The sequence below is a fragment of the Arvicanthis niloticus genome, chromosome 5 (assembly GCF_011762505.2).
Source record: "Arvicanthis niloticus isolate mArvNil1 chromosome 5, mArvNil1.pat.X, whole genome shotgun sequence".
Lineage (NCBI taxonomy): Eukaryota > Metazoa > Chordata > Mammalia > Rodentia > Muridae > Arvicanthis > Arvicanthis niloticus.
The window spans coordinates 97,907,121-97,931,869 of NC_047662.1; the positions used below are offsets into that span (position 1 = coordinate 97,907,121).

The 24,749-nt window shown below is 44.8% G+C and overlaps 1 protein-coding gene across 3 annotated transcripts; it reads left to right on the top strand.

Annotated features, from left to right (window-relative positions):
• Positions 1-1,803: 1,803 nt before the first annotated feature.
• Positions 1,804-22,689, top strand: Hemgn (hemogen). Of its 3 annotated transcripts, none has more exons than XM_076935012.1 (5): positions 1,804-1,986; positions 10,955-11,086; positions 14,383-14,476; positions 18,034-19,277; positions 20,939-22,689. In XM_076935012.1, the coding sequence occupies exons 2-5, from the start codon at positions 11,008-11,010 to the stop codon at positions 21,058-21,060; spliced, it is 1,539 nt and encodes a 512-aa protein (XP_076791127.1). In that variant the 5' UTR covers positions 1,804-1,986; positions 10,955-11,007; the 3' UTR covers positions 21,061-22,689. The 3 variants fall into 3 exon arrangements, with proteins under 3 accessions (XP_076791127.1, XP_076791128.1, XP_076791126.1); XM_076935013.1 differs by lacking the exon at positions 1,804-1,986 and adding an exon at positions 3,989-4,150; XM_076935011.1 differs by lacking the exon at positions 1,804-1,986 and having other exon boundaries at positions 10,782-11,086.
• Positions 22,690-24,749: the final 2,060 nt, after the last annotated feature.

A 24,749-nucleotide genomic window follows, 5' to 3' on the forward strand; every position in this document is an offset into this window, starting at 1 on the left:
TTTACCATTAGGCCACACCCCATCCCCTTCCCTGGCCACCGCCTGTGTCTGCTCCCCTCTTCGTTTTCTACGTCCGGGTTTTTAGGGTGGATAAAGTTGCCTTTGTGTACCCAGCAGCCTGCATAGTTCTGAGTATACAGTACTCAACAAACGAGTGGAGAAAGAGCAAGTGTGGAGGAGGGAAGGCCACAAAAGGAGACAAGGAAGAAAATGTATTGCTGCCCTATGGGCTCGAACACCAGGAAGGCAGGGTAGGTAAGGGCAGGGCCAGTCTCACAGCCCAAACTCCTCTCTCGGCAGCTGCGGATGCTGTTGTGCTTAGCTTTTACTGTCAACATGACATAGCCTGGAAATCATCCGAGGAGGGCCCATTTGAGGAGCTGCCCAGATCAGACTGGCCTTGTGGGCATTCTGTGGGGGATGTCTTGATGGTCAATGGATATAGAAGGTCCTGGCCCACTGGGGGGGGCACTACTTTTTGTCATGTGGTCCAGGGCCGTATAAGTATGAGCCTTCATAATCCAGTAAAGTTTCACCCCTCCATGGCTTCTGCTATACTCCTTGGCTGTCTATGTATGAGTTCCTTGGTCAGAGGCAATACCCTGTGGAATGGCAAGCATGCCTGGCTTCAAGTTCCTGCCCTGGCTTCTCTCAAGGATGGACTAGAACTTATATGCTAAAATTAGCCCTTTGGGGGTTGGAGAGATGGCTCAGCCGTTAAGAGCACTGACTGTTCTTCCTGAGGTCCTGAATTCAATTCCCAGCAACCACATGGTGGCTCACAACCACCTATAATGGGATCTGATGCCCTCTTCTGGTGTGTCTGAAGGCAGCTACAGCCTATTCATATATATATAATAAATAAAATTAGCCCTTTCCTCTCTTAAGTTGCCTTTGGTCAGAGTGTTTTGTCACAGCAATGACTGAAATGTGACAGGGCGTGGGTTTAGTCCCCGTGCTCCTGCGGTCTCCTCTATAGAGTGGGGATATCCAGAGTACCAGCCTTGAAGAATGTTAATCATGAGGTTTTTTTTGTTTGTTTGTTTTTTTATCATACATGATGTAGGACAGTGGTAGGATATAGCAAGCAAGGCTTAATAAATACTAGCTATTACTATCATTTCTGTGGAATAGAGTGAAGAATGTATCCTTATCAGGAAAAAAAATACAAGACGCTATTAAATCAAACAGAGCTCTGCTGTACTTCCAGTTCCAGCTGACAGCCAAGGCCGGGTTCATCATAGGCTACAACATGCAATTTTCACCTTTTTAGTCCTGAGGTAGCAGTGTTAGGCATCCATCTCCCCCCTCAGAGTAGATATATTAGCATTAAAGGGTCATGGGGCAGCCAGGTGAGGTGATGCAACGCTGTATGTACTCTCAGCAGGTGGGAGGTTGAACTCAAGGCCAACCTGTGCTACATGGAAAGGCCTGGTCGCCAACAAACAAAAATGACAGCAGAAATTTATTCAGTGTTTGGTGAATGAATATAGCACAGCAGATGTATTTATATATGAAAAATAAAAATATATGCTAACAAGTGACATCATGATTCTGGAAGGAGAGATTATTCTAGATTGGGAAAGGCGGTGGAATTGGAGAATCAGACAGCCTTGGTTTTGAGCCTTAGCTCTGTTTCTTTTGAAGTTAGGTGACCTAGGGATGTAAGTTAAACTTGTTAGGCTATAGTTTCTCATCAGTGAGATGGGAATAATATCTGTTGGCAAATCTAACTGAGATCCTTCAGGTAAGTGCTGGGTACCCATTGTGAGGTCACAGAGTGACTGTTGTCATCATCTTCAGCAGCATCATCAGAGGTTTTGTGATGTGCTATCACCTGGAAGGCTGGGCACAGGGAAGAATACTGGGAAACCAATGGTACTGGACGTGCTGGAAAGACTCACGGAGAAATAGGCAGGGCAAGTGGTGCTGTCGGATTGGCATGGGAGAGAACACCGGAAAGCTGACCTTACTGTCTGGACCAAGGTTAGTCTTTCTTCCACAGGCATGCTGAGACTCAGGGCCAGCAATAGGAGAAATGTTCCAGCTACTTGTGCAGGGTAGGCTGGGAGAGTGAGCAGAAACAGAGGGGAACAGACCTCTTTTGAGGTTCCACTCATACTTCTGACAGAGGGGTGGAAATGGCAGAGGTGGTCTGAGGAGAAACAAGAATGATAGGAGGGACATTGGCAAGATGGAGTTCACGGGGTTGGACAAGAAGATGGACTGCTGGGGGGTGGGGTGCGGGGTGGCACTTACCTTTAATGGTAGCACTTAGCAGCCAGCCTTCTCTACAGTGAATTCCAGGAAAGGCAAGGCTATACATAATGAGACTCTTATAAAAAAGAAAAAGAAGAGGAGAAGGAGGAGGAGAAAAAGGAGGACAGGGAGGAGGAGGAAGAGGAGAAGAAGAGGGAGAAGAGGAAAAGAAGGAGAAAGAGGAAAAGGATGAGGAGAAGGAGGAGAAAATGGAGGGGGAGGGGGAGGGGAAGAGGAGAAGGAAGGTAAGGAAAAGGAAGAGGAAAAAGAGGAGGGGGAAGAGGAGGAGGAAGAAGGGAGGGGGAGAGGAGGAGGAGGGAAGAGGAAAAGTTAGACCTGGAGGCACAGCTTGTACGTCCAGATCCTAGCTAAGTCAGAGGCTGAGTCAAGAGGGCTGCTGGTTCAAGGCATACTTGGCTACAGAGTATACTTGGCCAGCCTGGGAAATTTACTGAAAAACTTATCTCAAAACAAAAAGTCTTAAAAATAACAACAACAACAACAACAAGAAGAACAACAAAAACCACTTCTCATTAAAAAAAAAAAGGCTTGGGATGTAGCTCAGTAGTAGGTCTAGAATGTATCCTGTGTTCACGCCCCAGTACCATAAAAAATGTATTTTCTGCCGGGCAGTGGTGGCGCACGCCTTTAACCCCAGCACTTGGGAGGCAGAGGCAGGCGGATTTCTGAATTCGAGGCCAGCCTGGTCTACAGAGTGAGTCCAGGACAGCCAGGGCTACACAGAGAAACCCTGTCTCGAAAAACCAAAAAAAAAAAAAAAAAAAAAAAAAAAAGTATTTTCTGTTCATCCCCCAAATAATATCAAGCTCTCCTCTCTTAAGAAGATGTTTTGTGGGCAGTGGTGGTGCACGCCTTTAATCCCAGCACTTGGGAGGCAGAGGCAGGCGGATTTCTGAGTTCAAGGCTCAGCCTGGTCTACCGAGTGAGTTCCAGGACAGCCAAGGCTACACAGAAAAACCCTGTCTCAAAAAACCAAAAAAAAAAAAAAAAAAAAAAAAGAAAGAAAAAAAAAAAGAAGGCGTTTTGACTATTTTTGTCTTATTTAGATGTCTGTCCCCATGTTCATTTGGTATTATTATTATTTGGAGAGGGAATCTCACGCAGCCCAGGCTAGCCTTGAATTCACACTAGGTAGCCAAGGTTAGCCTTGAACTTCTGTTCCTCTTAAGCCTGGGATTATAGATGTGCAGTATCACACCTGTTTTATACAGTGTCAGGGATCAAACTCCAGACGCCGCGAGGGCTAGCAAGCACTGTATTAACTGAGCACTTCTCTAGCTCAGTTGTGCTGAGGCTTAAGCATCATGAGGCCCCTCAGCAGTAAAGAGCGATCGTCAGGGAATGCTTAGCGATGAGAACGATCTTCACGCTCTTATGGGTTAGTACTATGCATCACTGTAATAGTTGAGAGAGTTGAGTCAGCTGCCTCAGGTTCGAGTGTCAAGTCAAGAGGAACAGGGGCTCATCCTCAGCCAGCCCCACCCACTCTAGTAGGAGAGTGAAAGAGCGGCCTGTGAGGAGGAAGGGGAGAGTGGAGATGAGCAACTCAGGGAAACCACAATCTACTAGTGAGTTTCAAGGAGGAAGGAAGTGCTCATCGTGAGCTAGCTTCAGAAAAGCTGAAGAACACAAGCTAAGCAGAGACTATTGGGTTTTTTGCCATTGGGAAACAGCAGTCCATGCCTTTAATCCCAGCACTCAAAAGGCAGAGGCAGGAGGATCTCTGTGGGTTCGAGGCTAGCCTGGGCTGCTGATTGAGTTCTAGGGCAGCCAGGGCTACACAGAAAGACCCTGTCTTGAAGAAGAAGTAGCAAAACAACAACAGAAGGAGTCTCTGATGTCTGAGGCGGGAGGAAGAGCCACGCTGCAGGTGCCTGGGAAGGGAGTGCATGGGAGGTCTTGCTGGTCATGTTTTCATTGCAGGGCTGGTACTAACCTCAGCATCCTGCTAGGCAAGTGCTCTGCCTCTCAGCTACCCTCTCACCACCTGAAGTGTGGTGGTAGGAGGATCTGAGAATGTATTGTTAGTTCCATTGTTCAGGGACAAACAGACAGCGGTCTGATGGTGGGGGGCTTAATAAGGTGGAAGCAAAAGTCTTTCCCCAGGTGAGTACCCACTCCCTAAGGTCTAGTCACTGATGCTTACCTAAGTTATTGTTAAATACTTTAATATTTGTGCATGCATGCAATAGAATCCATGCATACAATATAGTATCGTGTTTAATATTCAAAGTCTGTGTGTATACGTTTAAGGTAGTAGTGGCCAGATGGAAGCCAGGCTCCAGCCGTTCCAAAGCTGCCGAAAACATTATCTGGGGTTCCAAGCAGCATCTGTGTGAGCAGAGACAGCATTCATTATCATCTGACTGCAGGCTGACAGGGAAGCAAGAGCCAACAAAGCTCCATCCATTCTTTGAGGAACAACCAGAAGCCTCAGAAAGTATTTTGTCAAGAAAAGGAGTACAGCCTGGTGTGGTACTGCACGCCTTTGATCTCAGCACTCAGGAGGCAGAGGCAGGTGGACTTCTGTGAGTTGGAGGCCAGCCTGGTCTACTTAGTACTTAGTGAGCTGGCCAGCCAGGGCTGTACAGTGAGCTCTCCCCAACCCCCGTGACTTTGTACCCCAATGTGTTTTAGGGACAGGTCCCAGCTTCACAGGAACACTTTAGTCACGCAGTGAACATTGCCCAGATGTGTGGGCCTCACATCTGCACAGCTTCTCACTTCCCTACTCCTCACAGAACCCTGTTGCTCTGTTTTACAGAAAAAGAAACCGAGGCGTATAAAGAATTTAAGTGACTCTGCCAGAATTACCCTGTGAGGAGGTGGCATGGCCCATGCCTTTTGCTCTTTGGTGACTTCAAACCCTGCCCCTGGGGCCTTCACAACACCACAGAGTAGCTAAGGGGTGATGAATCAAAGCAGACCAAGGCTCTCCTGGCCCTCTTTAAGGGCTCTGGAATTCTATTAGTCAGTGATGCAAGCCTGTAATTCTAGACACCTGGGAGTCTGGGGCCGGAGGATTGAGAGTTTAAATCTAGGGCTGGCAAGATGGCTCAGTGGGTAAAGGCACTTGCTGCCAAGCTTGACCCTGAGTACAAGCCCTGGAATCCAAATGATGTATGGAGTCTGTACCAGAGTGCACGTGGACACACACACACACTTCTCTCTCCTCCCTCTCCTTTCTCTCTCTCTCTCTCTCCCTCCCTCTCTCTTTCACATACACGTACACATACATACACACACATAAAAATAATTTTTTTTAAAAAAGAACAATAACAAAGCTCCTCAGTCTATCCTAACATGATACTACCTTTTTGTTTGTTTGTTTGTTTGTTTCGAGACAGGGTTTCTCTGTGTAGCCCTGGCTGTCCTGGAACTCACTCTGTAGACCAGGATGGCTTCGAACTCAGAAATCCATCAGTCTCTGCCTCCCAAGTGCTGGGATTAAAGGCGTGCGCCACCACTGCCCAGCTTGATATTATCATTTTCTAGTCAGCTTTGGGTCAGCTGTGGCTGCTTCATGGCTAAGCTGTTTCCTCTCCTCTCTGAGCTTCATGAAGACCTCCAGCCAGGGGTTAACTGTATGCTTCTTTCCTTCCTGTGTTTCCAGTCCATCTGAGCCTCTGAAAGACACAGCCAAGACCCCTCTCCTCACCTAGACCTGCTGAGTGGCCAGACAGGACAGCCATCCCCTGTCTTGATACCTACCTCTGTGTGTAGATCAAGAAGGGCCCGGCTTGGAGGCTGAGGGCCCAGGTTCCCAGCTCAAGCTGTCCGTCTAGCTCTGTGACCTCAGTTACATCTGTGTCCTCATGGAATTTCTGGCTGTGAGAAGGGAGGACAGTAGGAGCTGTGTGGTAAAGATGCTGCAAGGGCCTAGTGAAATGCTAAATGAGGCCCCATGTCAGGTTAATTGTCTGTTTCTGCCATCTTGAAGAATCTTAATGATCTTCAAAGGAAGAGACCTGGGTTTTCATTTCGCCCTGGGCCTCAGCAAATTATGTATCTGGTTTAACCTGTGTGTCCACAGCCAAATCTATATTTAACCTCCCTGGGTGCCACAGTCTGTAATGAACTGAATTGAATTGTTAGGAAAAAAACTGTGAGGTCAATCTCCAGGCCTTCCTTTACTTCACAGCAGCAAAATCTGATAAGTTTAAGGGAGCCGTGAGTCCTCTCCAACTAAGCAATCTTCCCCCTGGCTTCCTGCACATCCTGCTTTTCTGGTTCTCCTTCCCTGAGCTCTTCCCCCTGGCTGTGCTCTCCCCTAGGGGCAGCACATTCATTCAAACTTCTGGTAAGGGCAGCTCCATCCTCCCTGCTGTTCAGACCCGAACTCTTGTCTTTGGCTTTTTCAGACCCACATCTAATTTGTAAATTAAGCCAGACCACCTGTGTTATTTCTGACCCCTACTTCTTCATCAAGGTGAAGCCCAAGTTGTGGCCACCTCTCACGTGGATCATCCTCATGTCCTTCTGATTGGTCTCCCTGCTTCACCTCCTTCTCAGCCCACACAGTGGCCACAGCCTTTCTTTAAAGACAGGAGTCAAATTGCATTAGTCCTCTGCTCAGACCATCCGTGGCTGTCCATCCTACTAGGTCCCCTCTGAGCCCCTACCCCTTATCCGTCCCTCTCCTCAGGTTCTCCAGGCCCTATGCTAAAAACACCTTGGCCCTTCTTCCATTTTGTTAGCCTACCCAAGTCAAGTCTCGCCTCCCACATTAGTTAAAGATAGCAGCCACCATTGGCCCGTTATTCCTTTACTCTTTGGATACACTCATATTTCTCTCTCTCTCTCCCCTCCCCCTCCCCTCTCCCTCCCCACAGTTTGTCTGTGTAGCAGACATAGCTGTCCGGGACCTCACATGTACCACACAGCACACAGCTTCTGTCCCTCTTTTATTTATTTACTTTGATTTTTGTTTTTTTGAGACAGGGTTTCTCTGTGCAGCCTTGGCTGTCCTTGAGTTCACAGAGATCCTCCTGCTACTGACTCTTGAGTGCTGGGATTAAAAGCAAGTGCCACCCTCTTTTTAAAAACTAAACTAAGCTGGGCGGTGGTGGTGCACACTTTTTATCCTAGCACTTTAGAGGCAGAGGCAATTAGATCTGAGTTCCAGGTCAGCTTAGTCTACAGAGTGAGTTCCAGGACAGCCAGGAAACCTTGTTTCAAAAAACAAACAAAAAACTTATAAACTACATAATGTCAGGGAGTTTCATTTTTTTGTTTGTTTGTTTGTTTTGTTTTGTTTTTTGGGTTTTTTTGTTTTTTTTTTTTTTTTTTTTTTTTGTTTTGTTTTTAAACAGGTCTCACTAGTAGCCTAGGCTGGCCTTAGACTCTTCACCTTCCTACCTCAGCTTCCTGAGAGCTGGGCATTGATGAATGACAATAAGCTGGTGGCACTGTAACTCACAGCAGCAGAACCCCCAGGAAGCTGTCTGTACATACAGAGCTAAGGGCACTGGTGGAGGTGACTGGGAACAAGCTTTAAGATCATGTTATGGGGACAAACAGGTGACTTGGGATTGGTAATTGCCCATCCTGCCTAGAGGGAGGGTGTGTGTGTGTGTGTGTGTGTGTATGTGTGTGTGTGTGTGTAATCTCTAGAGTAAGGCAGCCTTTGTTAAAGACCTGGTCTTATGGGTAAAATGCTCGGCGGCATCTCATACTCTGTAATAGACCTAGACACAGAAGGCCTGTACGCTAGGGCTTGCAGAAGAACAGCATGGCTATTTCTGTCCCAAATTCCCGCTCTTGACACTTATCACATCAGAGACACCTTGCCTAACTTCCAATCTAGGTCTCTCCAAAGTGTCTCCACTGCTCCCTCCACCCTCAATTTGTTGTCAGCTTGAGACCCCACCCTCCAGAGTCTCTCCTCACACTGCTTCTAGATACAGGGACAGTGTGGCAGCCAGAGAATGGCCTTGGGGAGTTGTCTAGGACCACAGTGGATCTATATTCTATCTTTTTCCAATAAAGATGTGTGTCCTTGGGCTGGCAATTTGGCTCAGTTGGTAGACTGTGAATTTAAAAAACAATGTATTCTGTCCCTTTTGAGTACGAAGATCTCAGGGACTATATTGCCCATGTCTGTGGCCTGACAGTTTTGCTCAGAAGGGAGACAGTACAGAGTGGACATCCTGTCCAGTCTGCTCCTTCCCTGAACAGGTGTCAAGAACTCTGGAGAAAATTTGATTTAGAAGTAGTTCTGCCATCCTCTGAAGGTGTTCTCAGAAGGATTCTATAACACTGTTTTATTGAACTATCACCTAGCTATTAAAATTAAAATATTCTAGGGCCAAACATGATGGCACAAGACTTTAATCTCAGCAGGCAGAGTCAGGTGGAACTCTGTGAGTTCAAGGCCAGCCTGGTCAACATAGTGAGATCCAGGACAGTCAGAGCTATATAGAAAGACCCTGTTTCAACAAACAAACAAACAAAAAACAAATAAATAAAAAACAAAAAACAAACCAAAACAAAAACTTACAAAACCAGAAAAACCCCAAACAACAACAACAAAACAAAACCCAGAAATCAAAGAGCTTACAACATTTAAAATGCTGGTCTAGATTATAAAACATAATTTTCAAAGATTATATTGAAGCCTTTAATCCTATATATATGAAAATCAAAAACATTTAAGAGGAGCCGGGCAGTGGTGGCACACGCCTTTAATCCCAGCACTTGGGAGGCAGAGGCAGGCAGATTTCTGAGTTCGAGGCCAGCCTGGTCTACAGAGTGAGTTCCAGGACAGCCAGGGCTACACAGAGAAACCCTGTCTCAACAAACAAACAAACAAACAAACAAACAAACAAAACAAAATTTAAGAGGTATATTTGAAATTCCCTGTTATTCTTCTCCATGAGATCCCTCTGACTAGCACTCTCCTGGGAGTTACCTGAACTTTCAACAATTTACTTGCAAGATGGAGAGGTAGGGAACAGAAGGAGGAATAAATCTTGCTTGTTTATGACAAAGGTAACACTTTAGTGCTGGGGACCGGGGTGTCTGCCCAGTCAATCCTTTCCAGAATGTTTCAAAGCTCATTCCTTAGTGACCCAAAGCCATAGTGACCCACATACCCAATCCTAGCACTCAGGAAGCTGAGGCAGGAGGATGGTGAATTGAGGTCTGCGTGGGTGGTATAAGGTGATCCTGTACAAAGTAAACAAGAATAAAGAAGAGAACTAGAGTTTGGCAGAACAAGTTATAGTTTAAATTCACTAAGAAACCCATGTGTGCCACCACACTGCACATGTGTGCACACCACACCGTTCTATGTGTTTTCTTATATACACATATAACATAGAGAAGGTATATAGTACATTTGCACATAAAGAGAGAGAGAGAGAAGGTGGCCAGAGAGGGAGAGGTTCTCATGTAGTCCAGGCTGGCCCCTAACTCTTTATGCAGCTGAGGATAACCTTGAACTTCTGTCCCTTCTGCCTGTACCTTCGAAGTGCCAGGATGGCAGTGTGTGCTACTGTGCTGGGCCCATATCCTTATCAATAGTAAAGTAGCTAACATTTATTGACATTCAGTGTGTTAGATACTGAAGGTAGCACTGATCAGTGTTCTGGGCATATGGAAGATGTCTTCCATGGCTGAGTAGATTTGACCATCTCTGGGAATCCACAAAAGGCAATGCTACTGTCTCCATGTTCCAGGACTGCGCTGGCTCCTGGCTAACTTGAGCTAGGGTGGCTCTGGAACTCAAACCTTTTTCCTCTCAGTCTGTCTCCAGAACACAATGGGCCCTGTGTCTCCTGACCTTGGCCTCCATGTTTCCTCCTTGGCTGAGCTGTGATCCCCTGTGCCAACTGTCTTCAGTCCTCTTATCCGCTGGAGATAAAGCAGATCCTTCAATTTCAACTTTATTTCTGGAACATATTGCCAGGTCTTTTCACTCAGAGAGGCTCTTCCTCCCCTTCTCCACCCCCACCCCCTCAAACCCCCCCCCCCGCCCTACCCCCTAGTCTGTTAACAGTGGGCTTCACTAGTTATTCTGACTCGTGATCAGTGGAGATTGGCTTTGTTAGCCTAGTTAGGGCTTTGTGTCTAGGGTCATCACAGCAAGGCTTGCTGACAGTTTGCAACAGCTTACGGTGAAAAGAGCCACACCTAGGAAGATTAATCAATAGCTAACTCTATAAGCTTCACTTTCATAAGTAATGTATGAAACAGGCAAGAGTGACTATTTACTCATTTTGCAAATAGAGGCACAGGAAAGGGATGTGGGTTGCTCTGGGCCACTGAGTTGGTCAGAGCCTAAACTCAGGGTTCTTCTTATACATGGCCACCTCCATTCATGAAAAAGCCATCCTTCTGGCCACAGCCTGGAATGGCACAGCCATTTGGTATCCTAAAAAGGAACCCAGGCACATGCTGGCACATAGACCTACGTGGCTGCCGAGTGGGAGGTTGCATATGCCAGACGGTGCCATAGGGGTTCCCTGTATAAATAGTGAGCTTGCAGGATGACAGGGCCAGCCAGCATCAGTCATTCCCCCCTTCACACCTGTGCAGAGTGATAAAGAAAGTGGATTTTGCCCACAGCTGTGGTCTAACCAGATAAAACTTTTAGGCGGGAAGTGACAAGCAAACTTGGATGTGTGTGTGTCTGTGGTTCTTTTGAAGTGTTAGTTTTGATATTTTCAAAAAGCTTTTAGGTTGCTTGTGAAGTCAGAGCAAATACCAAGAAGGCACTGTGGCAAGATGGACGTGGGGAAGGACCAATCTCATCTGAAGCTCCGCCAGACTCCTGAAGCTCATCCACAGAAGTCGTATGCTCCAGGTAAAGGACAGACCTTCAGAGTGGGGGCTGCTGGGGAGATATTACTTTCCTCTCTTTTTTAGTTGTTTGGATACTGGTCAGATGAAAGGGGCAATGGGTTGCATCCATGGGAAGATGGGCCTGACTCACTGCATTTGGTTGCTAAGAATGTAACAGTCTAGAGAAACACAGTGTGCCTTAAAGAAATTGTTCGTAAGAAATTCTCTGAACTGGGAGACAGAGATACCCAGCGCTGAGCAGCTGTGGTAAGAGGATTGTGCTGCTCCTGTCCTATGACACAGCCAGTTGGCAGGATGTTTGGAAGGATGTGGCAACAGGAACTACACTAGGGTCAGACCTGTCCGGATGCTTACCCTTTTGACTTCTAATTTATCTTAAGGTATGTTCTAAAGTAACATTTCTCAAGATGCTATGTGGATCCCTGGACTCTGAGCTATCGGGCACAGTTTGAATACTTTTAGCTTCTAATGAACCTATAAACCCTTCCTTGGAATAAAAAAGCTTAAATACATAGGATCACAAAGGTCACCATTGCATTAAGATAGTTGTCAACACTGTTAAAATTGTGATATAGCAATATATGTTCTTATTTATAGATGTGTTACATCATATCATACATAGCATCAAATCGAAAAAACCCATGTCCAGAAGTGGTCACGCTGAATACATGCAAGAATTGTAGTGTCGTGTAGGAAAATATCCCATCATTTCTTTGTGTGATAAAGTGCGCTCTGCTAAAACCACTGTGACTTTTTACTCACATCTGTACTTTGAAGAAAATTATAGCCGGGCAGTGGTGGCGCATGCCTTTAATCCCAGTACTTGGGAGGCAGAGGCAGGCGGATTTCTGAGTTCGAGGCCAGCTTGGTCTACAGGGTGAGTTCCAGGACAGCCAGAGCTAAACAGAGAAACCCTGTCTTGAAAAAAACCTAATATATATACATTTAATTAGAGGTTGGTAAAAATATAATTTTTATTCATCAAGAATCTCTGAGCTGGAACATAGCTCAGAAGCATAATGTTCACCTAGCATGTGTGAAGCCCTAGGTTAAATTCCCAGTGCTACCAGGAAAAGAAGAAAGAAAGAAAGAAAGAAAGAAAGAAAGAAAGAAAGAAAGAAAGAAAGAGAGAGAAAGAGAGAGGGAGGGAGGGAGGGAGGGAGGGAGGGAGGGAGGGAGGAAGGAAAAAAGAGAGAGAAAGGAAGGAAGAGAGAAAGAAATCGAACTGTTGCCCTAAGAACAAGAGGAGCCCTGGTTCAAAGGCACTTCCTTTCTTGGACTCCCAGTGCAGATCAGACACTCCTCCACACAGAGGCTCTGTGTCAAAGACCTATGAGTTTTTCTCAAGTTTAGGTGGTAGTAGACTTTAAACATTTGTACACACACACACACACACACACACACACACACACACACACACACACACGCTTAGTCCAGAGGTTGACATCAGGTGATCAGGTGTCTTTTTCCTTCATTACTCTCTACCTTATACATTGAGTTAGAGTCTCACACATGAACCCAGAGCTTGCCAGTTTGACTAGTCTACCTAGCGAGTTGGCTTTAGGGATCCCTGTCTCAGGCCTTACAAACTAGGGTTGCATGCGGACTACCATACCCACTCAACCCATGTAAGTATGGGCACTGGATATATATGAACTCTGCTTCTCACATTTCTGTGGCAAGTGCTTTACCTGCTGAGCCATCACCCCAGCCCAGAATTTGCTTTTCATAGTACCTTTAGTATCCCAAATAATTTTAAGAAATGCAATCCTAAGGACAGACTCTAATAGTAAAAGCATAAGTCAAGCAAGGTATGCTGGTACATGCCCCTAATCTCAGCAGTCCAGAGGGTTAGGATAAGGAATTCAAGGGCAGCCAGGGATGTACCAGAGGGACACCCTACCATTCCTCCCTCCAAAAGAAAAAAAAGCCAGTTATGTGAATATGCTTACTTCAGTTGGATATTATTATTAATTGGTCTTTTAAGACAAGGTTCCTCTGTGTAGCCCTGAATGTCCTGGAACTCATTCTGTAGACCAGGCCAGCCTCTAATTCAAGAGATCCTCCTGCCTCTGCCTCCTGAATGCTGGGATTAAAGGTGTGCTCCATCATGCCGGGCTATGAGTTGGTATTATTACAGCTTGACATATAAGGAAAAACAAGTGGTGACATTCTGTGTGCTTCCCGTGAGTGGGCTGAGTGGCCAGAGAATGTGTCACCTAGCTTAAGCACCAAGTCACAGGAAAATTACAGTGTTGAGGGCTGTGTCAAGAAACTATTTTTGACCTAATGTTGGGTTAATAAAAAGACAAAGTCTTGGCATGCTATCATCACCACTTTGTGTAACAAGAGGCCTGGACTGAGACAGTGAACACAGTGAAGATAGGTCATTATGTCAAAGATGACGGAATATGGCCTTTTATAAAACTACTTGTACAAATAGAAATTTATTTTAAGCAAGTCGGTAGGTTGATAGCACACTGCTGTACAAGTCTGTATAGGTCTCCAAGGGTTTCGAGCTGAAATGCTCACTAAATGCCTGCTCCAGCAGGGCAGTGGTGGCACACACCTTGAATCCCAGCATGCAGGAGGCAGAAGCAGGTGGATCGCTGAGTTTGAGAAAAAAAAAATTCCACTCCCCTGGGACCCTGCAGGTCTTTAATCCCAGCACTCCTAGTACAGGGACAGGTGGATCTCTGTGAGTCTGAGGCCAGCCTACACAAGTTCCAGGCCCAGGCTACATACTGAGACCCCTATCTCAAAAAGAAGAAGAAGAAGAAGAAGAAGAAGAAGAAGAAGAAGAAGAAGAAGAAGAAGAAGAAGAAGAAGAAGAAGAAGAAGAAGAAGAAAAAGAAAAGAAAAAAATGAAATTTCCTCCACATTTTTTGAAGGTGTAAGAACAGTGAAGACATAGTCTTTGAACTCAAAATCCAGAGCCAAACCCAGGATAGGGTTTCTAAAATTCTGTAGTAGCTGGAGAGATGGCTCAGCAGTTAAGAGCACTGGCTGCTCTTCCAGAGGACCTGGGTTCAATTCCCAGCACCCACATGGCAGCTCACAACTGTCTCTAAGGTATCCGATGTCCTCTTCTGGCCTCCTTAGGTACCAGACACTCATGTGGTGCACAGACACACATGCAGGCAAAAACACCTATCCATGTGAAATAATGTAATTTAAAAATAAATAAATAAATAAATAAATAAATAAATAGTAACTAACTAAACAAGCTTCTGTGGTTAGGTACTGGCCCACCACAGGTAACCATTATACTGCAGTAACTTTTCTTTTCATCCGCAGACATCATTGGAGCTTGGAGTCTGAGAAACAGGGAACAACTGAGGAAGAGAAAAGCTGAGGCCCAGGGGAGGCAGATGTCACAATGGCTCCTTGGGTAGGTTCTTTACCTGAGAGGGAGGTGAGGGTGGGCATGGCATGGCATGGCACGCTCCAGTTCACGCCATCTTCACAACAGTCCTCTGAGTCACTTGGAGTTGTGCCTGTGGTTTTTGTCTTTGTGTGTTTGCTTAAGGTCACAGCAGTAGAGTCATGAAGACAAGATATTTCCCCTGCTTTCTTTCTCTGTGCCTCCATCAGTCTCTGAGGCAGGCTTCAGCCACTGAAGGCTGCCTGCCTGGAACATCCAGAGTAGCTTCTGCTACCCTTTATTGGTCTTGCCAGTGTTTAAGAGGTATGTAAGGCCTGATCTGGTGGTGCATAGGACACTCAAGAGAGTGGTGTTGGAAGATTCCAAGCTCCATGCTTGACAGGGCTTAGTGAGAACACAGGTTGAAACACAAAGACTGACTCTCTTGCCTGCTCTTGAGACCCTTCTCCTTCTACTGAGTTGCCTCCTTCAGCCTTGATATGAAGATGTACGTCTAGTCCTGTTGTAACTTGTTATGCCTTATTTTGTTTGGTTGATAACCTTGGGAGCCCTGCTTGTTTTTGAATGGAAACAGAGGAGAAGTGGATCTGGGGAAGAGGGGAGGTGGGAAGGGGGGGGGAACTGTGGTCTGGTTGTAATATATGGGAGAGGAATAAATTTTAAAATAATAAATAAAAAAAATAAAAAAGAGATGATATGAGACATGATGGCTAACAGACCTAAAATCACAGAACTTGAGAAGCAAAGGCAGGAGGATTGCTATAAACTCCAGGTCAGGCAGGTTGGGCTACAGAGGAAAACACTATGAACTGGAGAGATAGCTTAACAGTTAAAAAAAAAAAAAAAAAAAAAAAACACATACTGCTTTTGCCAAGGACACAAATTTGGTTCTTAACATCCACATGGAGCAACTCAAAACTGTAACTCCAGTTCCGCAGGGGTCCCTACACCTCTGGCCTTGTGTGTATATATCTACACACACACACACACACACACACACACACGCACGCACACGCACACACACATACACACACACACACACACACACTTTTAAAAGTAGTAATAAATCTTCAAAAAATAAAGCCGTAAGATGGCTTACTGGGTAAAAGAATTTACAGCAAGCCTGGTCCATCACTGGGCGCCACACGGTGGGAGGAAAGAGCCAACTTTAGAAAGATGTGCCCTGACCTTCACCCATGCACACTGCAATTTTATTCTCTGTAATTAATGATAATACTAATCATCATCATCATCATCATCATCATCATCATCATGGCAGAGATGGCTCAGTGGTTAATAGTAGTCTACACATACAAACAAAATGTTCATACACATAAACACAACTTTAAAATATAAAGATACAAAAATATCTGAGTGGCCTAAGGTTTAGTGCATGCTCCCTTGTGACTGGGGCAAGCCATTCCACCTCTCCATTTCTCACCTGTGTTATAGGTGAAGTGAGATGAATAATATTTTCCAATTTGCTGCAGTGGCTGTAAGAATTACATATAACTTAGGTGAATGAATCACAGGCATGATATAAATTAGAACTATGGTCTATCTATCTATCTATCTATCTGCCATCTCTAGTCCTTCTATGTCTCTGGCACTATTGTGATTTACTTCTGTTACTTCCTCGATTTTTAAGCTGGACACTTGGCAGACAATAAGAATTTTATATCATACAATGCAGCCTGCTAGGTGGCCCAGTGGATAAGGCTGTTTACCTGCAAATCTATATCCTGAGTTTGAGTCTTAGAACCCACATGGCAGAAGGAGAGCCAACTCCTGAAAGCTGTCATCTAACACACACACACACACACACACACACACACACACCACACGTGGTACATGCACTTCCCCTAACCATAAAATAAATAATTATAAGGGAAAAAAATCATTTGACAAAGTTAGGCTTGGTGGTGAGCACTAGAATCTAGCATTAGGGAGGGAAAGGCAGAGGATCACCAAGTTTGAGGGCAGCCTGGGCTACATAGAAAGATCTTGTCTCAAAACCAAACCAAACAAACAAAAAAGATTTTATAATTGTTTTGTTACCTTGGAATAATAGTTGAAAAGGCTGAGGTGTCAAGCTGGGCATGGTGGTGCACATCTTTAAAATCCCAGCACTCAGGGGACAGATGAAGGTGACTCTCTGAGTTTAAAGACTGGACTACAGAGAGTGTTCCAGAACAGCCAGAGCCCTGTTTTGAAACACACACACACACAAACACACGAACAAATGCTGAGATACCATAACATTACCTTTAGTGTCCCTGTGCCTTTATTTGGTTTAATTTTTTAAAGATAGGGCCTCAGAGCCAGGTATAGAGACACACAACTTTAGTCCCAGCACTTAGGAGCCAGAGATAGACAGATATTTATGATTTTGACCCCAGTCTGGTCGACATAGTAATTCTCAGGCCAGCTAAGGCTACTAGTAAAACACTGTCAAAAATGGGGAAAAAATGAAAAAGATAGGGTCTCACACTGTAGCCCAGGCTGGCCTGGAACTCAAGGCAATCCTTTTCCTCAGTTTGTAGAATACTGTGCTTGCTAATGGTCACCACAGCCACAACCCAGGACTTCTGGGGAACTACTGTCTACTCATATAGGGTATTTCTACCCAAACTCAGGATTTTTTGATACAGGGTTTCTCTGTGTAGCCCTTACTGTCCTGGAACTTGCTCTGTAGACCAGGCTGGCCTCAAACTCAGAGATCCACCTGTTTATGCTGCCACCACCAGGCTTTTTAAAGGTTATATTTTAAGTTACATTTTATTTATTTGGTATGTGAGTGTGTGGGAGCATCCATGCATGTAGAAGTCAGAAGACATCATGTGGGAATCAGCTCTCTCCTACCACCATATGGATCCTGGGAATGAATTCAGGTCATCAGGCTTGGCAGTAAAGGCTGAGCCATCTCCTCAGCCCTAATTAAAAATTTTAATTAGCTTGCCAACCAGTGGATTTCCATAGGCGTTTCCATACATCTTTAGTTTGGGTTAACACACACTCTCCCTCTTATAAATGCATGTGTATGTGTGTAAGAGCAGCAAGAAAACAACCATAAGTGTGGTCATCAGGGACACCATCCACCTCCTTTGAGACAGGGTCTCTCATTGACCTGAGTTCATCAACTAGGTTCGACTAGCTGGTTAGGAAGGCCCAGAGATCTCTGCCTCCCCAGCTCTGAGATTACAAACTCATGGCACCACATACTCCATATTTTTACATGGGTGCTAGATGGATAGCTAGAACTCAATCAAACCCATTACCACTGAACTATCTCCCCAAGTGTCCCCACCTCTCTTCCTCCCTCTCTCATTCTATTCACACACACAAGTCACTTTATCTTTAAAGCCATAAACTCCTAAAGGAACACTTTCCTAACATTGAACACCTAGGATTATTCATTTTGCAAACATGGAAACTGATGTCTGGGGAGAGTAAGTGCTTGTTTAAGGTCATGTAACAAGGCCACAAGGACAGGGGTGGATATTGGAAGCATCCATTTGATTCCTGTAGCTCTGTTGCTGACATTAATTCTGGTCTCTCTGCAGAGAACAGAAAAAACGCAAGTATCAAAGAACAGGAAAAGGAAATCAAAGAGGCGGAAAGAGACAAGGGAACGTGGAGCAAAAGGCAGAGCCTTGGTCCCAAACAGAAAGGGAAAGGGTGCAGGAGGTATTGGTACCTGCCGAGGAAGAAACCGAACACCCTGGAAACCCTGCAGCTGAGGCCCTCCCCTTGGTAGCATCCCCCACAAAAGCTGTGTCTGCAGAACACTGTTCTGAAGTACACCAAGAAAGCATCCAGTGCCAAGAAATAGCAATACAGAACCATTCTCAGACACACCAACATAGGGCCAAAGCTGAAGACCTCTCTCCTACCACGAGCCAAGAAATAGCAGCACTTCAACATTCTCCTAAAATGTGCCATGATATGGCCGAACCTGAGGCTCTCTCTCCTAAAATGTACCAGGAGACAGCTGTGCCCCAAACCTATTCCCCCAAAGCACATGAAGAGATGGCTGAACCTGAGGCGCTCTCGTCTAAAATGTGCCAGAAAACAACTGTGTCCCAAAACCATCCTTCCAAAGTACCCCAAGATATGGCTGGACCCGAGGCGTTTGCTCCTAAAATGTGCCAGGAAACACCTGTGCTTCAAGAACATACTTTGAGAATGTGCCAAGATGTGGCCAGACCTAAAGTCCTCTCTCCTAAAACACATCAAGAGATGACTGTTCCCAAAGCCCTTCCCTGTATAACACCTGGTGCTGCTGCTGGCCCAGAAGGATGCCCCCTAGAAGCACTCCCCCAATCAGATTTCCCTGAAGGCTGTCCACTTGACACAACCCCCACATCAGTCACACCAGAAAAAACCACTTCCCGCCCAGATCTGGGAATGGCTGTGACTGAAGGCTTCTTTTCTGAAGCCCGAGAATGCACTGTATCTAAAGACACTTCTCCAAAAACACACCAAAAAGTAGTTAAACCTGAATTCATTTCTCAGGAGACTTATAAAGAATTCACTGTGCCTATAGTCTCCTCTTATAAAACAATCCAAGAATCACCTGGGCCTGAAGAATATTCACCTGAAACATGTCAACCAACACCTGGGCCTGAGAACTATTCACTGGAAACCGGCCATGAAATGTCAGGACCTGAAGACCTCTCTATCAAGGCCTGTATGAACAGGGATGGGCCTAAACACAGCCTTCCAGAAGGAGCCCAGGAAGTAGGTGGGGCCCAAGGGCAGGACCCTGATGAAGAGGATAGTGAGGACGCTGGTGCTTTCTCTCAAGGTAGGGGATTTATACATTAACAACTCCTTCAGAATTTGTGACTTAGAGCTGTCTTGGACAGTAGCCAGTTATTTCAATGGGAACTGTGAATATCACTGAATCTTTTCAAGTAAAGCCTGAATCTTTTCAGGCTACTAACATTCTATTGGCACATTTCCAAAAAATTTAAGTAATTGAAAATTCTAGTTACCTATTTTAAGAAACTACACTAAGAGAAACAAACCTGGAATAGGATTAATTATGTGCAAAAAGAAGTTCTTTTTGTTTTTTGAGCTAGAACTCACGATATAGCTGTGCTGGTTGGTTTTCATGCTCAAAATCAAATTCTGGTCCTTTGGAAGAGTAGCAAGTGTAGCCGCCCGCGGCCACAAGTCAACTGGATTCACCTGAAAGGGGGGCTGGGAATGAAGGGGGAAGGAGGGCGAGAAGAGATGAGGCCAAGACAAAGTTCTCTGATCAAGGCCCAAAGCTTTAATGTTCAGCTCTCAATTTAAAGGGGAAGACCCAACCCACAACCCCTCCTGGTTTCAGATGGGTGGGATAATCCATAGTCCATTCCAGGTCACGGCCGGAGATGTCTCAGGGCAAGCCCAGGGGCAGTTCTGCTGTGTTCCGGGCAGCCAAGGTGGGTAACTCCACCTAGATCCCGTCACTTGACCTTGCTGTGGCAACCAAGGTCTCTCAGGCTTGCTCATGGGGGGAGAGTACAAGCAAGTACTCTTAAGTACACAGTCCTTTCTCCAGCACCCCCCCCCCCAAAAAAAAGCCCAAAACCACATCCCTCTTTTAAAACAGAATCCTGAGTGAGTTGGGGGTTGTGGTACACACTTTTAATCTTAGCACTGAAGATGCAGGGGCAGGTGGATTTCTGATCTCCGTGAGTTCCAGGTCAACCTCCATAGTGAGTTCCATACAGCCAGGGTTACATAATGAGACTCTCAAAAATCAAACCAAACAAGCAATCCAAAAGCACCGGGGGCTGGAGGAGAGCAGCCTCAGTGGTTAAGAGCATGCACTGCTCTTGCAGAAGACTCAAGTTGGGTTTCCAGCACTCACGTGGTGGCTTCACCACTGCCTGGAATTCCAGTTCTGGGGTGTTTAATACCCTTCTCTGGCATCACAGGGTCCTGTGCACACCGGGCACACATAAACAAACATGGGCACACAAGTACACAATTATACATCTTCAAAACAGAGCACCTACTGCTCTTTAAAAAAAAGAACCCCCCCCCCCCCAAAAAAAAGAAAAATGCCGGGCAGTGGTGGCGCACACCTTTAAGCCCAGCACTTGGGAAGCAGAGGCAGGAGAATTTCTGAGTTTGAGGCCAGCCTGGTCTACAGAGTGAGTTCCAGGACAGCCAGGACTACACAGAGAAACCCTGTCTCTAAAAACAAAACAAAACAAAACAAAACAAAACAAAACAAAACACCAAAAAATACAAAAACACAAAAAAAGATTATAAATTCCAAGACTATAAAACACCATCATAAAAAAAAAAAGAAACCACCATCATTTCCATGACACAGCATTTTAATATTTAAGTATCTAATCCAATGGAAATGTGACTGCACATGGCTGCCTCTTCCCAAGGGAGTCACTGACGTGTCAATGTTGTTTATTGAATCTATTTATTTTGTATTTTTTTTTTTTGAATTTGCAGAAATGGAGGAAGAAAATGAAGCAGATCAAGATCCAGAAGCTCCAGGGAGTCCACAGTGTCCTCAAGAGATTGGTCCAGAAAATGACATCTACACCTCGCTCTATTTCAACAATGCTCAGTGACAAAGCTGCGTCCAGCTCAGTACAGCATCCGCATCTCTGCGATCTCGCTGAAACACTGCAGCAGTCACTAAAATTTGCATTGCTATTTTAACTTATGTGTTTTTCCATTTGTAGATCTTATCTGAAAGACAGAACTAACATTTTTAAGGCTTTAACACATAGACAATAATGTGTGTGTGTTTGTGTGTGTACCTGTGTGAGTGCCTGAGGGTGTGTATTTGTATATGGGGGGAGACAGAAAGAGCAGGGAAAAGGCTGAGTAGTTCATTTTCCCCTCTAAGAAGAAACATATATTTGGTAATTCTGAGATGATAGCAATTCAATATGAACACTTACTATTTTGAAAGTATACAGTTTTTTTGTGAATTTTGTCAATTATTGATGTTGTAACAACATCAGAATTTTATTCAAGCTTTACATGTCTCTTAGAGTCAATCTGAATAATTCTTATTCCAAAAGTTCTTACAAGTTATTTTGGAATTGATAAATGTCATTTATTTCTGTGTGAACCTAGACTTTCTATTTCTATTTTTTTAATTGTATTTGTAAAAAAAAAAAAAATGTACATTAAGTCATTACTATGGTCTTAGCTGTGTTACCAAGACAGCATCTTGGTTTGTGCTGGAGTGGTAAAACACCTAAATGGCATGACATCTTTGCTCAGTAGGGTTTAATTTGGTCTCATGGAGGAACAAAACAGAAAACAAATTATTCCAAAAGAAAGTACCCAGTGCAACAGCCTATACCCTGGCTCTTGGGTGTTTTTCTTTCTACAAGAGTGGCTCTCTTTCTCTTAAACCTCATGCTTAAAATCTATGTTAAAGTATTACTAATAACCTTTCCCAAAGGAAACAGTGTTGGTGCCATCTGAACAGCACATGCAATAGGAGGAGTGCTTTTCTATACTGGAGGGTTGGGGAGGATCTGCACAGGAGACCCAGGGCAGTACAGTTCAAAGTCAAGAGAACTGCATGCCAACTGTGTCAGTCAGGTCCATATGGGAGAGTTAGTTTACATGCTAAAAATCTATCATAATGCAGTTAATCTCTTATTGATGTGTAGAGACCTACCTGGACCAGGAGTTTACAGGAGGTTGTGAGATATCTGATATGGGTGCTAGGAACCAAACCTGCAAACCTGGGTCCCCTCTGAGGGCAGTGTATCTCCCTTCATCCCCTTCTCTCCACTTTTTGAGACAAGGCTTCTGACCTGGAACCAGCCATGTAAACTATGCTGGCTTCAAACTCAGAGATCTGTCCACCTTCACATCCTGAAAGGCATGCGTCGAAGGCATACACCACCACCACACTGGGCCATAGAAAGTATCTTAACCAGCAGAGCCATTGTCTTTAGCCCTGGGTATAGACTTGTAGACTTAAATCATTTATCAGCTAACTGAGGAGAAAGGCTTTTCAACAATGAAGTTGAAGTTTTCATATTTCAGGAATTCATCTGGTGATAATGGTCACAGTGACCTGAGAAGGACAGGAGACCAGAGGCAGGCACAAAAACAGTTCTGGGTAGGAAAATATTTGAAAAGTTCCCTGATATTTTGTTGGTCTGGATTTTCCTTGGGCTTTTATAGAAGACTAAAAAGAAGACTTTGGCAAATAAAAGTTCTTTCAGCAAGATGGTAGAGTGGTCTCTGAGGCTGTATCAAAAAGACAAGCCCTGCCCCCTGCAGAGGGCATGGTACAGAGTAGCACACGAGTCACCAGGGGAGCCTTCAAGTATACTGTACTCGGGACTCTCCCCTAGGGTTCTTATATTTGAGATGACATCTATGCATGGACATTTTTTTTTGTTGTTGTTTTTGTTTTGTTTTTGTCTTTCGAGACAGGGTTTCTCTGTGTAGCCCTGGCTACACAGAGTGTTTACGTGCTCTCAGGTACTAGCGTCTGGATTCATGGCTGCCCATGTAGGCACGTGCCTATGAAACCAGAGGGGGATGTCTGTCTTCCTCAATTGCTCGCCGATTTACATAGGCAGGGGCTCTCATTTGAACTCTAATACTTGGAGTAGTCCAACTAGCCAGCTTGTTCCAGGGATTTCCTGTTCTTACCTCTTGCAGGCCACTACACCCACTCAGCATTTACATGGGTGCTGGGAACCCAGAGTCTAGTCCCTTACTTGCTTGGCACTGAGCCATTTCCACCACCCCTTGTCCTATTTACCTTCTACAGTTCCCTATGAATTCATTACTTTCTTACTATTCATATCCAGACACCAGAGGGAATCAAGTTGTTCCTGTTTCTTGTTGGTTTAGAGCTTTGAGGTAATGGATTAGAACCTCCAAGAATCCACTTTACCTCCGCTTTGTGCTGCCCTCTTCTTGTGGCAGGAAGGGGTCTGGGCATGCCTGAGCTACATCTGAAGACTTTTAAAAATATTGTGTGTTTGTGGCTCTGGCTCACCTCCAACTCAGAGATCAGCCTGCCTCTGCCTCCCCAGTGCTGGGAGTAAAGCTTGAGCTGCCAGGCCCAGCTTTTAAATGTGTTGTGTAGGTGCCTGTGGAGGCCAGAAGAGGGCATCAGATCCCCCGGAAGTGGAGGTACTACAAGTTGTGAGCTGCCACATGGATGTGAAAATCAAACCTGGATCCTTTGGAAACGCTGCTGGTGCTTTGAACTGCTGAATCAGCTCCCGTTAGGTTATTCTCTTTTTTTGTTTGTTTGTTTTGTTTTTTTGTTTTCGAGACAGGGTTTCTCTGTATAGCCCTAGCTGTCCTGGAACTCTGTAGACCAGGCTGGCCTCGAACTCAGAAATCCGCCTGCCTCTGTCTCCCAAGTGCTGGGTTTAAAGGTGTGCGCCACCACTGCCCACCCCTTTAGGTTATTCTTAAAGACACATTTTTAGGTCTAGTATCTCCAAGTCTACTTTTTTTGAGTCTCAGTAGTTGGCACAGTTGGTAACTATACACTGCTGGTTGATTATCAAGTGACTAGCAGGTCTTTCCGGAAGACATGCACCTTTCACTTTTCAGTTTTGACTGGCTTATTAACAGCGCCGACTAGTGGCAACTGCAGTTTATTCAGCCTTTTTTTTTTTTTTTTTTTACAGCGTGTACGTGTTGCCCAAAGGCACTCAAACTTGTTTCTCCATCTAGACAACAACAGTATCTTCTACAAGAAAAAGAGGAAAAAAAAATCATAAACAAACTCCTGACAGACGACATAATATCAGTTTTAACTTTTTAAAAAATTCACAACTTTCTCTCAAAAACCTGTCTCCAAATACTGGCATTTCCTACTAGTGACTTGTTTAGTCAGTGATAACAAACACTTGGAAACAGCTTTTCACGGTTAAGCCGTTAATCCGCGGACTCGCATATTTTTAGTATTTCCTATTACAGGTAATGAGAGGTGGATTTCTCCCTCTCTTCCTTCTAAACCAACAAGATTTTGAAATCCCCAAACATAATTATATATGCAAAGAATTTGGGTGAACGAATCTTACAAGTGACGAAAGAGCAGGCAATTGGAGCAGGGAAGGACAACTGGATACTGAATGAGATTAAAATACGACTCTTGCTGGTGCCTATCTTTCCAATGAACTGGCTTTTTACTCTCATTTCAGTTTGGAGCACAAGAAACGTTGCCATTAACGCCTAGCCTAGCCTGGTTGTAACATCGACCACTCTTGATTTACTTGGCCTTTTCCGACAAATAGTTACTTAAAAAGTGGAGCAG

What these genes read in the sequence shown, in the direction of transcription:
- Hemgn (XM_076935012.1), top strand. Translation starts at nt 11,008, where the DNA reads ATGGACGTGGGGAAGGACCAATCTCATCTGAAGCTCCGCCAGACTCCT. An exon ending in ACAGAAGTCGTATGCTCCAG is followed by an intron (nt 11,087 to 14,382) that starts GTAAAGGACAGA and finishes TTTCATCCGCAG; the next exon opens with ACATCATTGGAGCTTGGAGT. An exon ending in CGCTGGTGCTTTCTCTCAAG is followed by an intron (nt 19,278 to 20,938) that starts GTAGGGGATTTA and finishes TTGAATTTGCAG; the next exon opens with AAATGGAGGAAGAAAATGAA.